Source organism: Chiloscyllium plagiosum, unplaced genomic scaffold (assembly GCF_037043375.1).
Source record: "Chiloscyllium plagiosum isolate Xiang-an unplaced genomic scaffold, Cpla_swu_hap1 HiC_scaffold_24, whole genome shotgun sequence".
Classification (NCBI taxonomy): Eukaryota; Metazoa; Chordata; class Chondrichthyes; order Orectolobiformes; family Hemiscylliidae; genus Chiloscyllium; species Chiloscyllium plagiosum.
This window is the reverse complement of record NW_028270162.1, coordinates 32,984,647-33,000,383: the sequence shown is the minus strand read 5'-3', so window position 1 is coordinate 33,000,383 and position 15,737 is coordinate 32,984,647. Positions and strand designations below refer to the sequence as shown.

General features: G+C 39.6%; 2 protein-coding genes across 3 annotated transcripts in view; one reads left to right on the top strand and one right to left on the bottom strand.

Moving 5' to 3' along the window:
- vps37ba (VPS37B subunit of ESCRT-I a) overlaps nucleotides 1-5,304 on the top strand; it is a 37,049-nt gene extending 31,745 nt beyond the window's left edge. The window contains exons 3-4 of the mRNA XM_043715783.2: nucleotides 1,490-1,572; nucleotides 2,660-5,304. Coding sequence (XP_043571718.1) covers nucleotides 1,490-1,572; nucleotides 2,660-3,151 — 575 coding nt within the window. The 3' untranslated portion in view covers nucleotides 3,152-5,304. The remainder of the gene's footprint in view (nucleotides 1-1,489; nucleotides 1,573-2,659) is intronic.
- Nucleotides 5,305-12,481: 7,177 nt separating this feature from the next.
- hip1ra (huntingtin interacting protein 1 related a) overlaps nucleotides 12,482-15,737 on the bottom strand; it is a 141,042-nt gene continuing 137,786 nt past the window's right edge. For both annotated transcript variants that reach the window (XM_043715781.2, XM_043715782.2), the window contains one exon: nucleotides 12,482-13,249. In XM_043715781.2, the coding sequence (XP_043571716.2) occupies nucleotides 13,199-13,249 (51 nt within the window). In that variant the 3' untranslated portion in view covers nucleotides 12,482-13,198. The remainder of the gene's footprint in view (nucleotides 13,250-15,737) is intronic.

Sequence of the window (15,737 nt, the reverse complement as noted above, 5' to 3'; positions counted from 1 at the left end):
TTGTGAAGGGTAGGTCATACCTAACTAACCTTATTGAGTTCTTCAAGAAGGAGACAAAACTGATGGATGAAGGTAAAGCGGTTGATTTGGTATATATGAACTTCAGTAAAGCGTTTGATAAGGCTCTACACGGTTGGCTATTGCACAAAATAAGGAGTTTTGGGATTAAAGGTGAATTGGATCAGAAATTGGCTAGCTGAAAGATGACAGAGGGAAATGTTCATCTTTGAGCTCGGTTACCAGTGGTGTGTCGCAAGAATCTGTTATGGGGCCACCGCTGTTTTGTCATTTTTATATGGGTTAGTAAATTTGCAGATAACGCTAAGATAGGCAGAGTTGTGGATAGTCCCGAAGGATGATGTGGGTTACAGAGGGACATAGATAAGATACAGAGCTTAGTGGAGAAGTGGCAAATGGAGGTTAATGCTGAAAAGTGTGAGGCAATACACTTCGGAAGAAATGACAGGAATGCAGAATACTGGGCTAATGGTAAAATTCTTGGCAGTGTAGATGAATAAAGCAATCTCGGTGTTCCAGGTGCATAAATCCCTGAAAGTTACCACCCAGGTTGATAGGGTTGTTAAGAAGGCATATGGTGTGTTGGCGTTTATTAGTAGGGGATTGTGTTTCGGAGCCACGAGGTCATGCTTCAGCTCTACAAGACACTGGTAAGGTCATACCTGGAGTATTGCGTACAGTTCTGGTCACCGCATTATAGGAAGGATGTAGAAGCTTTGGAAAGGGTTCAGAGGAGATTTACTAGGATGCTGCCTGGTATGGAAGGAAGGTTTTACGATAAAAGGCTGAGCGAGCTGAGGCTGTTTTCTTTGAAGAAAAGAAGGGTGAGAGATGACTTAACGGAGACGTATAAGATAATCAGAGGGTTAGATAGGGTGGACAGAGAGAGCCTTTTACCTCGGATGGTGAAGGCTAACATAAGTGGACATAGCTTTAAATTAAAGGATGATAGATTTAGGACAGATATCAGGGTTAGTTTCTTTACTAGTAGGGATGTGGAATGGTTTGCCTGCAACAGTAGTAGACTCGCTGACGTTACAGGCATTTAAATGGGCATTGGACATGCATATGGATAAGAATGGAACAGTGTAGGTCAGGTGGGTATCAGATTAATTTCATAGGTTGATGCAATATCAAGGGCCGAAGGGCCTGTACTGTGCTGTAACATTCTATATTCTATGAATCTTGAAAATTAGCCTTGGTTTTATTGAATGGCAGTGAACGATTAAGAAGTCATGTAGACTAATCCTATCATTCACTCTTATATTGTACTTGCCACCCAGGTCAGAAGCAGTTTAATTCTATATGCCGATTGCGTTTATCCCGTTTTAAATTATTGCAAAACGTGTTCTTTAAAACTCCATGGCACTGCTTCAAATACATGAAAATTGTTTTGATCTGTTTACCAAAATATGCAACATGGCTAAGTTTGTGGAAAATTCTGACAATAAAACTATTATTGTCTGTACAGAAAGTCAATCCAGTGGGACTTCACTAGATGTACTACTCGCACTGCTACAAACAGAAGGAGCAAAAATTGAAGAGGAAACAGAGGTAAATGTATCTCCTGATTCAAGTATTTAATTAAAAAATTAGGGTGTTTGTTCAATGAGTAACTGCACCACAAGTTATGTCACAGAAGAAGGTGGAAACATTGAGGAAGTCCCAAGCTGAATCTATTGTTTACTGATTTAATTAAGCCCAGTACTTGGGTTTGGTTTCCCTGGGCTATGAAAGAGGAACATATTCACACTGGCTTCCCACTCCTGTTCATAATCCAACAAATCTATGTGGAGCGGTGAGCTGTTGGCTGAGAATAGGCTTGTGTTAATCTATGATTTTCCCCTTAGTCTCATGAGCTGTTAACATTTAATCTGAATTTCAGGTTTTTGCAGTTTATTTATTTGGTTTGGAAACTTGTGTGGAAGAAAACTGACACCGATTACTAAAGACAAAACTAGTTTCTTCTTCAATTGTACCATTATTTCCACTTACAAATGGATTATTTGTTACAGTGCTTTCTTTTAAACAAAGGTGTCTAAGAGTGTTTTTTTTTTACAAGATTAACAAATGGCTATTTAGATTTTGTTTTAGTATCCATTCCCAATTCAACATTTCTAAAGGAGGCAGAGACCAAGTCTATCGTGTCTACTACATCAGCAACATAACTGATCTATTTCATTGCAGTCATTGAGAAAATATATTGTTGCACGGCAAGAAGCAAGTTTCTTACTAGGAAGTCATACTGAATTAGAGACAGACCCTTATTCTGTTTGTTTGAAAATTTCCATATTCAACAAAATAGAACATCTTTAATTACAAAACAAGTAATGTGCATATGGGCAGCAACTGGTGAGCACATAGTTGAGTGTTAAATGCTTGTTAATTGATACATTAAAGTCTAAGCGTTGAAGCATCTATTTGGTACAGATTTTCAATGATAAATTAGTGATTTTGAATCCAGTTGTTAAACCATAATGAATCTGTTCTACATGTAAAGATTAGTTGTGCCTGTTCATATGAATGTTATGTATTGTAAATGCGTGATAAGATGTGTGAATCACTGTTTTGATTTTCTCCTTGGTTGCAAAATGTAGATATTTTGAGAAAGCTCTTGATGTTTTTAATCTCTCATTTTCAGATCATGGCACAGGAGTTTCTGGATGGCGAGGTGCCATTGGACATTTTCATTGAGCAATATCAGAATAAAAGGAAACTGGCTCATCAACGGCGGGTAAAAATTGAGAAGATGCAGGAGATTGTTTTAAAAGGACCAGGGTTAAATCAAGCACGGTTACCACAGCTACCAAATGAGCCAGTACAGACAAATCAGAACTCTAACTCCATGGAATCAAACACTCCCCCTGTTATGCCTAGGAGGGTTCCACCACCCCCACCTGTTCAAACTGGTGCCTTTCCCACTCCATTTACAAGTGCGGCCCTGGGAGCAGAATCAGTACCTCCTTATCCAGTATCTGCTGCTTTCCCTCCTATCCCACCAAGATCTGGATTCAGTGCTCCAATTTCCACATCTCAATTAGGTTATCCACTACAGTACAGGCCACCTTGTCCTCCACCAGTCGCTCAGAAAGCTGGACAGCGTCCTCCTCAACCAGGTTTTATTTTGCAGTAATTTTACAAAATGGGGTCCGTTGCACTTTTTGTGTAGGTGCTTTTAATTCTGCTGAAGTGTTTAGTGTCTCTCAAAGCATACGTGACCTATATTTCTATGATGGGGAACTACATCTTTTGTGTTAGGAGACTGCAAATTATAAGTTTCCTTCCACATGGCATCTTTAATAAGAATTTCAGAAAATTATGTATAGCAACAAAGTTCTATTTTGTGGCAAACACTTTTTTTGGATAAAATGTTCAAAGACGTAATGGGGCCTTTACCCCACTGTTTCAATTTTATAACTCTTTTTGAATCTGTTGCACTTTTTGGATAGAGACCATTAGTTGAAATTCATTAGATTCAACTGATGCAAACATTTACATTAAAAAAAATACAAGTACTTACATAGGAAGTGAATTAAAATTTAAGATTAGCCCAGTAGCAGCCGATTTCTGGAAATTTTAGAGCTAAGTTGATTTGTTCCTGAAAATTTATATTTTTCAGCTTTTATATACTGTAATTCTCCATAGACTGACCTTGGCAGGTCTTGGTATGCTAGCTATTTTGGTTCCTATAGAAAGGGTGGGGTGAGGACACCGAAGATTTGTGTCTATATGTCTATATGACTGTGTGATTGGGTATAGCTTTTTTTCCAACTTTCTGTTCAATCTGAACTGTTTTTTGAAAGGGGGGAGGTTTGCTCATCTCCGTTATTTCATATGAATAGAGTAAATTGGTTGAATATTGATTATTTTTCACTTCAATGTCATGCTAAAGTTTCTTAACTAGATCAGTTAAACAGGATTGGCCAGAAAACTGAAATATTGGCTTGTCTTATTATTACATGTACCAGCCACTTTAAATCTTTACAAACCTGTGACTATACAGTGCATTGTTCTCTTTAGCCACTTGTGACTTTTGGCTTTAATTATAAAGCTTGATTAAAAACTTGTCTTCACACCAAGATGAAAAGGAATGTATCACGTCAACTGTCTGTTGTATGCCCTGCCTTTTGAAGTCAATGTATCTGAATGTCAGACTTACCACAAGTTTCTGCCTCTCTTCGAAACATTATAATCTACAACTAACTATCCTCCTCAAGTTTTTCTATTGAGAGTTACAGGAGCTAGATTCTATTTTAAGTGGTTACCCTGTAATGAAATTCACTTAAAATTGTGCAAGTATATTGAGTAAAAAAAAGTTCAAGGAAGAGTGTCAGATGACCGTTCCACCAGATGAATTAGGAAAACTGTATTACTTCAGATTTCTTCTAAATCCGTAAGCTGCATTGCACAGTTGTCTCTTTTATCTGATCAATGATGCATATTAAGCAGTTCCATTCAGGGTTTAAAAGCAAATGGGCTACTTCATTTATTAGCAGAGTCATGACTCGAGGTATCATATGGCTGAATATTGAGTCTGAACATATGTTTGTAATGTGCCTTAGCAATATTTGTCATAAGGGACCGTGGAAAATGTTTTACTTCGTAAACTTGTGATGCTCATGCGAGCAGTACTTTTATGAAAATGTATGTATTTTGGGGAAATGGAGTGGGAGGAGGAAGGGGAGTATTGATGGTAATCAGATTATTTGACTATTTAAACTAGTAGTGTGCAGTATGTTGAATAACAAGACTGTAATCTCCTATTGTTGATATTAAAATTGAGCAAATTAGTTTGGTGGTAAGATACCTTCTGTTAAAATGTGCTATTACAAGTGACTGACAGTTCACTCTCTTAAATGTATTTTGTTATGATATTGAAGTTGCATGTTGAGTTGCACAATCTCTGTGGCATATTTTGCCATTTACAGTTCAGTCAAGTAACATAGTAACATTTTAAATCTAACAATTGAGCAGTTTGTTTTTTGAATATTTGTGGGATAACTTGGTCCAATTGCTTAAGTTGGCTTGAAAGATTAATTGTCCGCAGTTTTTTATTCCATCAAAAATTGAAAACGGTTATGATAGATGGTAACTATGTGCCTATAATAGGAAAAACTCAGCACTTCAATCTCAAATGTTTTTGAAGTAAAATATTTGACAACACACTTTTGTGAAGTTTGTAGTTCAGAACTGTTAATATTAATTGTTGTAGTGGGTGAGCTACAGGAAGTTACCTCAGAATATTTTAATCATTCTATTAATAAAATCCAAAGTACTATAAACATTTTTCCTGTGACTCTAGTTTAAATTTTTCAAGATTGTCAGTAATCCATGTCCTTTAATGGCCATGTGAGTCATGAGCTGAGTTTGATCTCCTCTTAACATTACATTATTATAATTAATAAACATGTATCGTGCATATTTAAATGGAAAATTAACATCATTAGAGCGAAATGTGAGATACTGCTAAATATTTTCAGCTTTTAGTTTGAACAAAACAATGTCTTACTGCAATGCTTCATTTCTATGCATGTGTCTTTGTTACTCCATCTAGTGATGATGTCCATAAATAGCCTATTCATAAAGGCTATGACTCACGTTGCAGTGTATGTAGAGTGCACAAAATCCTTACAGCAACAAGCAGTGTTTTAATTGGAATAATTTGTGAAAACTGATGTCCATTGCGAAGCATATTAAGTCAATGCAGATAAATTATTTTAGTATTGGCCTGGATTTCATGCACATCTACAGTTCCAGAAAACACTATCTTTATTGCTCTCTTGGGCTTCATAAGTTAGTTTATTTCAATGATGGGTATTTCTGCAGCATTTTTTAATGTAACAAAGTACCCCATGGTACTATGGATGTTCTTTTGCCAATAGAGGAGGTGATTGATTAAAAGATAATATAGTTGTATTTTTTAATATGAACTAATGAGAGAGGCTTGTTTAGAACCCAAATTAGAGCACCAGTGATTAGATTAAAAGATGGCAGGGGATCTGCTCAGTGGACCAGTCTGGGAAAAGCAAGAATGTACAAGGGTGTTGTGCTGGAGAAGTTTGGAGTGTTCATGGTAATGGATGATTTAATGCGCTGTGCCATAGTGAACAGTGGAAGACTGGGTATGCAAGAAAGGGAAAATCATTTAAGAGGTGAATTTGTGTTATGATGAAACTAAGTCATTACTCAGTGTTTGTTTCAAGCTGATGAGTGCCTGGGTATGGAGAGATGAAGTGGTTAAGGTGACTGAAGCCAGCAGATTGTCAAATTAAAAGTTCAACTGGTTCATGAATGTCCTTTGGGGAAAGAAACCTTGCTTATGTGATTCCAGACACAGTAATATAGCTGACTGAAACAGCCTAGCAAGCATCTGTTTTCAAGCAGGTGATTTACCTTCACCTCCATGAGGGTAATTTGTAAACAGCAATTGATGCTGGCCTTACCATTGCCTATATTGTATGATTGAATCATAATGAGTAGCCATACAGGTTGGTGATGTTCCATTCATCAGCTCGTCTATCATTGATCAATGTTTATGTGAATATGGGAATGAAAGCAACCTGGAAAAGTTTTGAAAGTGATCAAATTGAGTTGTGACAGGTTGAATGAAAGCAAAGATGAAGTTAGCACATCCAGGATAAATATGGGGATAAAATTAGTCATGAATGACCATCCCATTGACTGAATTATGACCCATACACACCAGTAAGTTTACATGTTTAAATCCATAGGGTTGGGAAATCTCATAGGGTTTAAGTATGGGTGCTTTCTAATTAAGGTTTGTGTTTTTTTTAAAAAAGCAGGATATTGGCTGAGGACTTGAGCAGTTTCAATTGTCTTGAGGGGCACTTGGTCTAATTAGATTAGATTTAGATTAGATTCCCAACATTGTGGAAATTCGGCCCAACAAATCGACACCAACCCTCCGAAGGGTAACCCACCCAGTCTCATTTCCCTCTGACTAATGCACCTAATACTATGGGCAATTTAGCATGTCCAATTCATCTGACATCTTTGGACTGTGGGAGGAAACCCACGCAGACACGGGGAGAATGTGCAAACTCCACACAGACAGTCGCCGGAGGCTGGAATCGAACCTGGGACCCTGGTGCTGTGAGGCAGCAGTGCTGACCACAGAGCCATCATGCCAATGTTCTTCCATTGATAGTGCAGAGTTTTGCCAATCTTTGCCCATCTAGGATCTGAACATGGAAGAACATCACATTAGCTGTGGGAGTTTCTCTGTGGACAGAACTTATCCAATGACACCAGGCGAAAGTGAGGACTGCAGATGCTGGAGATTAAAGTTGACAGTGTGGTGCTGGAGAAGCACAGCAGGTCAGGCAGCATCTGAGGAACAGGAAAAACGGCGTTTCAGGCAAAAGCCCTTCAGGAATCATCAAGGTCTTATCCAATGACACTTGAGACAGGTGAGTTTTAAATCATTACATTTTATTTATGAACCAGTAAGATTACATGAGAACAGTTTTCCTGATGGCTCAATGAATAAATGCACTCTGTGGAAGCCTACAGTTGGTTAGAATAGCACTGAAGATGAATAAATTCAGTCTCACTCTTAGCAGAAAGTATACATCTTGTTTAGTGTGGGGCTGAACATGAAATAAATTTGGAATGCACTGTTTGGGAAAGGTATTGTCCATAATTTCCCTAGTTGGGATGAAAGGGAGAAACTAAATTTTTCTTTGCAACAAAATTATTTGTGACAATGATGATGTGTACTGTTTTTAGTTTTCTCAATGGAGCTCGGTGTGAGCAATATTCCCAATGGATTGCTTTGAATGCAGAAGCTAGCTTAAGCTTTTGGAGCTTTCTAGTATGCAATGCTTGATATTTATTGTTTGCCCAACGTGATTGGGTTTTGGGGCTGCTGCAGTAGGCTGTAGGTATTCAGAGGCAGGGATAAAAAGTATTCAGGTTTTCTGCTTTTAACCAATATTCAGTACGTGAAGATAGGACTGGTCTTGAATTCCTGCATTGTCATAACTTTGCTTAACAGTCTGTGCACATAAATGAAAGCAAATTGGATAAAGTTCCTTCAGTGCTACATCATCAGTACAAAACAGGATTTCCTGGTTTCCACTCAGCCTTGAGTGGCATACTGGATGACAGCCACCACTTATACTAAACCCTGATAATAAGCAAACATAATGGGAGAGGGGGAACAAATGTGTAAGCCTTTCAAAGCATTAAGGTAAAGCATTCTAGACATTAACTGAATATGTTGGGGAATGGCTGAGATTCCAAAATCCCATTTTATAAATTCCTCCTTTATAAAAGCATTTGCCCTTGATTAGGATCTGCATGTGCTATTTCTGTTTTATCATCAAAAGTTAGTTGGTGTTGCTGAAATGTCACTGACAGTAAAGATGAGAGATTTATCTAGGGGCTACATTGGGACCAAACTCCAGGCATTAGGCTGGAAGAGGAACAGACAAATGTTTCAAGTAGCAAGTGAGTGCGAGAACGCTGCATAATGTTGTCAGAAATATTAAATCAGTATACACACATACTCAAAATATGAACTTACTAGGGTAAAATTGGAGGTAAGAACATAAAGTTATAGACACTGGTGACCAGATTACTTGCAGAATCACAAGAGGCCTGAGATCAAGACCAAGTAAAATAACACAGACCAAGTTAAATTTTGAAGTTAAGAACATTGATTGAGGAGTCAAAAGGAGCAAATTGCTGCAGTTGTTGGAATCTGTACTGAAAACTACAAATGCTGGAGGTCACAATGGGTCAGCCAGAATCCATGGAGAGAGAGTATGCTAACATTTCAAGTCAAGATGACACTTGAAAGCTGAAGTGAAGTGTGGAGGGGACAGTATTTATGCAATAGTTGGGGTGGGGTGGAGGTGTTATGGTGATGGGGTGCAGACTGCTGGTGGAGAAAGGATGTTAATACAGAGGAACCTCAATTATCCAAAGGACACTGGTGGGAAGTATTTCATTCGGTTAATTGAATGCCAGATAACATTGGGACCATGCGATCTTGCCGGATAATCTGATATTCGGGCAATCGAATGCTGGATAATCGAGGTTCCTCTGTAGTTCAGGTTAAGTGATCGGAATGTGAGAATAGCAGAACACTGGTGTGGCTAGCTGCCAGACTGGAAAGAGAAGCCAGTCCCACTGGGATGAGGGGAGGGGAGAGAGGACATGGAGACAGAGCATGTAACAAGTAAAGCTAAATGAAGGGGAAGAGATGGTAGAATATAACCAGTAAAGTAAAAGAGAGGAAATACGAGCTGATGCACAGTTTAAAGATGTTGAACTCAATATGAAGTGCAGAAGGATGTAAAATGCCTAGTCTGAAGATGAGATGTTGTTCTTCCAGTTTGTGCTGTGATTCACTGGAGCATGCAGCATGAGCACCAAAACCCTTGGCTGCTGGGAAAAAAAACATTAGGAACCAGTTGAGATTGAAGTGAATGGTGTCACACTGGATCAGTTCCATAAGTTCTCTATTTCAGGACAAATAAAGAGCAGATGCAATACTAAAGACAGAAGAAGGTTAGAGATAGCCAGAATTAGCTTTTGAGGTTGAAAGATGTGCTAACAACAACAAAACTCTAGCTTATCACAAGGAACAAACTCAGCTGTTACAAATTCTCCTCTTCCTTGTATGCCTGACAAGTTTGGACAGTAGGTAAAGATCTGCAGAAGAAATCACATCCATTTTTCAAAATGTAGGGTTAAAATTTTCCATCCCAATAAGCCCCAAATGAAGAGGTGTTTGACGTTGGACGAATGTAAAGGACACTGAAATGCGATATCCATGAAAGAAAAATCAGTAATTTGACTACTTGATCAGAACTGAAAAGTCTCAAACTTGGATTGCCACTTTCCACTTTGCTGAAATGGGGGTCAATCTGGATGTAGTCAAATGATGGATACTACAGTGAGTGTGAAGATTGTGTAAGGTAGATAGAGTATGGCATTAGCAAAATGACATCTTTCCTTCCCTTGGTAGATGTGGAGACATCTCATCCAATGCAGGTAACATCAGACTTATGCGTAACCAGCATTATTAATGTCTGCTCTGAATTTTTTAGCCCAACTAATGTCCAACTTCTCTTTGCCTAGGGATGACTACTGCAGAAATTCAACCTTAAAGGCATCAAGACAAAGAAGCTTTAAGTTGTTAATGCAAATGTTCTCAGCTTTTTCTGAGGCAGGATATCGCTAGCCAACAGTATCATCCCTTTCCTATCTATGCACCATTCACTTCCACCCTGTCCTATCTGAAAGGTAGCATTACTTTTTTACCTGGGTATTGCAGATTTTCCAATCCTCAGCTAGTGTGTTTGCATAGCAAAAAAAAAACAATAGTTGCCATTTAACTTGCTGGTGACACTGTGTCTCAACCGCACCCACTCCGTGCCAAGCAACATTCAGTGAGCTGAATAAGAGGATGTGACCCAAGGCATACAATAGATAAAAAGTTTTTGTTTGCATTGGATCAAGTGGGAAACCGGTGACACTGGTCACAAGTATGCATTAGTAGCCCAGTAAGCCACACCATTCTTAATTCATTACTATGGGAAGAGTTTCAGTTGGCGGCAGAAAATTTTGCAAATGATAAATGTACAAGTTACAGTTAAGAACAGGGGAGGGAGGAAGACAAGGGACCAGTGTTCCATAAGTAAAGTCACCTTGGGGATTGACCAGATGTGGGATCAAGCTGAGGTCAGAGAATGAGGGACAGACAGGTAATCGTGCCTGAATTAAAATCTTATGGCTTTTAAATGTTACTTTATAACATTTTACTCACTCATCTATATCTGAGTGATGACCAAGGCTGGCTTTCCACAGAAGTGCCAATGGACTCAGTTAAGGATTCTTAACAATCAAACTTTTTTGAATTTTAAAGAACAGGTGGTCCCAATTTATGAATGTCTGACTTACAAAGAATATCACAGATTAATGCTAAATATCCAATACGCACAAATATTTACTTGTGCTTACAGATTTCAATATTTGATATTTCACAAATTGACTTGGGAATACACTCCAGAATGGGACCTCTGTAATCCTGGGGTTATTGATAGTGAAGTGAATTATTGCTGTTCAAATTTATTTTGCTTTTGGATACATTTTAATTCTTAAATACTAAATAAAATATGTAGCTTGTTACTTATAGATAATGGTGATCTCCTTTCAGCTGACAAAATGATCAGGAGAGCAATGGACACCCTGAACGTTCTAATTAGTGACTTGTAAATTGTTATTTTTCTAAAACATTAACCCACTCACTCCAGTCACCAGGTATATTTTTAGATCAAGGGGCATGTGGTATTCCAGGAAAATAACCTTGTTGCTATGGTTACAGTTCATGTTGCCTGCTACCCCAGAATTGGTCAGTTGCTAGGTTAATTGCGAATGTAGCAGGACTCACAGCTAACAAGTCATTGGAGAGGGAAACCAGGAGCTTGATGGGTTCTAGTTGTCTTACTGGTGGAAATATCATCTCCATATCTACGCTGTCCAAGCTTCTCAATATCCTCAAAGTTTCATTCTTCTGAATTCCATTGAGTATAGACCCAGAGTCCTCAACCAATCTTCATATGACAAGCCTTTCATACCCAGGATCATTCTAGTGAACCTTTTCTGGTCCCCCTAAGGCCAATACATCCTTCCTTAGACATGGGGCCCAAAACTGCTTGCAGTATTCCAAATGTAGTTTGCCTAGAGCCTTATACAGCCTCACCAGTGCACCTCTACTCTTTAACTTCAAGAATATCAGAAATACATGCTAACATTGCATTTGCCTTCCTAACTGCCAAATGAAATAACCTTAAAAGCATCCTGAAGTAGGACTCCTAAATTCGTGTTTCAGATTTCTGAAGCCTTTCCCCATATAGAAAAGTGTATTCTTCCTACCAAAGTGAAATTTGCACTTTTCCAAATGATATTCCATCTGCCACTCCTTTGCCCACTCTCCTAGCCTGTCCGACTGCAGTCACCCCACTTTGTCAACACTGTCTCTTCCCCCACCCCCTATCTGACCTTCTAAGCCCCATTTACCTTTTCACAGTATCTCCATGGTGTCTTTAGAACTGTTCACCAATAGGGGCCACTGCAGCAAAATGGGGTGGGGGAGATTCAGTACCGGTCTGCTCAACTGCTGCCTGTATGGGTGTCCTGGACAGTGCTGCTGTGGCTGGGCAGGCTCCTGGTCCAGATGTTCACTTCAAAGCTCTTCCAAAAGGAAGTAGGTGAGTTTTTATCCAATCTGGGTCAGAAATGGAGATTCTGACTCAGGCTAATGTCACTAACATGGCTAGATCCATATCCATGTTGAGTTAAATATCATCTTTGTGAAGCAGCATGATTATAAATCTGCATCAGTGAGGCTGCAATGATCCATCTGGTGTTCGGGTAGATTTAAGGATTTTCTCATTCTATCAAATATGTCAGATCAACAAACAAGCACAGCTAAGTGTTAATAACCGTTTATTTCCAATTTCACATTTAAAATACATGTTTTCATACATGAAATTCAGAAACATGGCTGAAGACCGTTTATGTAGCAAATTTGTTACACCTTGACTATTCCTAATAAATATACCCCACCCATTAAAATATCCACTTACAAAAAGACTTTCCTCGATAGATTTCAATCGAAAAATGTTGTTTCCCAGGAAGGTATGTACAAAGCTTCTGAAATTATTTTACTAATATTTCATTACTTCATGGATAGTGTTGCTGACACTTTGAAGCAAATCGTCAAATTTTCTGTCCTGGCAGCAATGCTCAAGTGTACCAGAACACTTTAACAAACTTTGTAGAAAAAAATTCAATATAATTACTAACAGTCTGATTTATGATAGATTTCTCTTCACAAAGGCTCCAAATGAATAGTTGCTCTGAGAACAGTTGCTTTGATGTAGCTCCTCCCATTCTATCCCACTTGACCAGTCTGAAAATTAATCTATGCTTACAATAATGTGATTATTCTGTGATAAGTTAGCGCCTGTCCTTTACGTTCCAAACAAATTATTTTAGTTTGAGTGGAAGCAATCTGATAAAAACAAGTAATTTGATAAAATGAACAAGTACATTTCTGGAATGTAACACTGCCGTCTGATGAGCAGCAGGGAGGAGACCATCCCTTCCCCCTTCCAAAACACTGCAGACATTTTCATTCCTTTCTTCAATGATAACTTCGTAAATGAGAAATATAAGTTGCGTCGGCTGCATTTAGCTGCAAAACAACATTGGATAATTACCAAAAGGCAAGATTATGCTCTGGTACAACCCCACTACTACCCTAGCAGCAGGAGTGGTGACGGCGTGGACCAGGGGGCTGTCGGGAAGATAAATTTTCCTGTTAAATACTTACCTGGTGAATAGGTGAGTAGGCGGTAAGCACTCAACAGGAGTGGACGCTGAGACTGCTGGGTACATGAACCGAGCAATTCAGGCTTTGGCTGAATTCATGACACTCCATGTGTGTAATGTCTCCTACCTGTCGTCCTCCTCTAACCAAAAAAAGACCCTGAGTGGAGGGTTGGTAAAGTAAATTTTTTTTTTTCTATTTATTCCATCTCTCTTGGCAATTTAGAGCAGAGGGAATGGAGGCTAGGGCAGTTGCACGCTCCTCTTGCAGAATGTGAGAGGTGAGTGTCACCATTAGTGTCCCTGCTGACTTCACCTCCGAGAAGTGCACCCAACTCCAGCTCCTCTCCGACCACGTTAGGGAACTGGAGCTGGATGAACTTCGGTTCATTCAGGTGGCTAAGGTGGTGATAGAGAGAAGTTATAGAGAGGTAGTCACACCTAAGTTACAGGATATAGGTAACTGGGTGACTGTCAGGAAAGGAAAAGGGAATAGGCAGACAGTGCAGAGACCCCCTGTATACTGTTTTGACTAGTGGAGTGCCACAAGGATCGGTGCTGAGTCCACTACTTTTTGTCATTTATATAAATGATTTGGATGTGAGCATGAGGTATAGTTACTAAGTTTCCAGATGACACCAAAATTGGACAGCGAAGAAAGTTACCTCAGATTGCAACGCGATCTTGATCAGATGGGCCAATGGGCTGCGAAGTGGCAGGTCGAGTTTAATTCAGATAAATGCGAGGTTCTGCATTTTGGGAAAGCAAATCTTAGCAGGACTTATACACTTAATGGTAAGGTCCTTGGGAGTGTTTCTGAACAAAAAGACCTTGGAGTGCAGGTTCATAGCTCCTTGCAAGTGGAGTTGTAGATAGGATAGTGAAGAAGGCGTTTGGCATGATTTCCTTTATTGGTTAGGGTATGAGTACAGGAGTTGGGAGGTCATGTTGTGGCTATACAGGACATTAGTTAGGCTGCTTTTGGAATGTTGCATGCAATTCTGGTCTCCTTCCTATTGGAAGGATGTTGTGAAACTTGAAAGGGTTCAGAAAGAATTTACAAGGATGTTGCCAGGGTTGGAGGATTTGAGCTAAAAGGAGAGATTGAATAGGCTGGGGCTGTTTTCCCTGGAGCGTCAGAGGTTGAGGGGTGACCTTAGAACATAGAACAGTACAGCACAGAACAGGCTCTTCAGCCCACGATGTTGTGCCAACCATTGATCCTCATGTATACACCCTCAAATTTCTGTGACCATATGCATGTCCAGCAGTCCCTTAAATGTCCCCAATGACCTTGCTTCCACAACTGCTGCTGGTAACACATTCCATGCTCTCTCAACTCTGTGTAAAGAACCCACCTCTGACATCCCCTCTATAACTTTCCTCCAACCAGCTTAAAACTATGACCCCTCGTGTTAGCCATTTCTGCCCTGGGAAATAGTCTCTGGCTATCGACTCTATCTATGCCTCTCATTATCTTGTATACCTCAATTAGGTCCCCTCTGCTCCTCCTTTTTTCCAATGAAAAAAGTCTGAGCTCAGTCAACCTCTCTTCATAAGATAAGCCCTCTAGTCCACGCAGCATCCTGGTAAACCTCCTCTGAACCCCCTCCAAAGCATCCACATCTTTCCTATTATAGGGCGACCAGATTTGGACGCAGTATTTTAAGTGGAGTCTAACCAAAGTTTTATAGAGCTGCAACAAGATCTCACGACTCTTAAACTCAATCCCCCTGTTAATGAAAGCCAAAACACCATATGCTTTAACAACTCTGTCCACTTGGGTGGCCATTTTAAGGAATCTATGTACCTGCACACCAAGATCCCTCTGTTCCTCCACACTGCCAAGAATCCTATCCTTAATCCTGTACTCAGCTTTCAAATCCAACCTTCCAAAATGCATCATCTCGCATTTATCCAGGTTGAACTCTATCTGCCACCTCTCAGCCCATCTATGCATCCTGTCAATGTCCCGCTGCAGCCTACAACAGCCCTCTATACTGTCAACGACACCTTCAACCTTTGTGTCGTCTGCAAACTTGCTGACCCATCCTTCAATCCCCTCATCCAAGTCATTAATAAAAATTACAAACAGCAGAGGCCCAAGGACAGAGCCCTGTGGAACACCACTTACCACTGACTTCCAGGCAGAATATTTTCCTTCTACTACCACTCGCTGTCTTCTGTTGGCCAGCCAATTCTGTATCCATTCAGCTAAGTTCCACTGTATCCCATTCCTCCTGACCTTCTGAATGAACCTACCATGGGGAACCTTATCAAAAGCCCTTGCTGAAGTCCATATACACCACATCCACAGCTCGACCCTCAACTTTTCTAGTCACATCCTCAAAGAA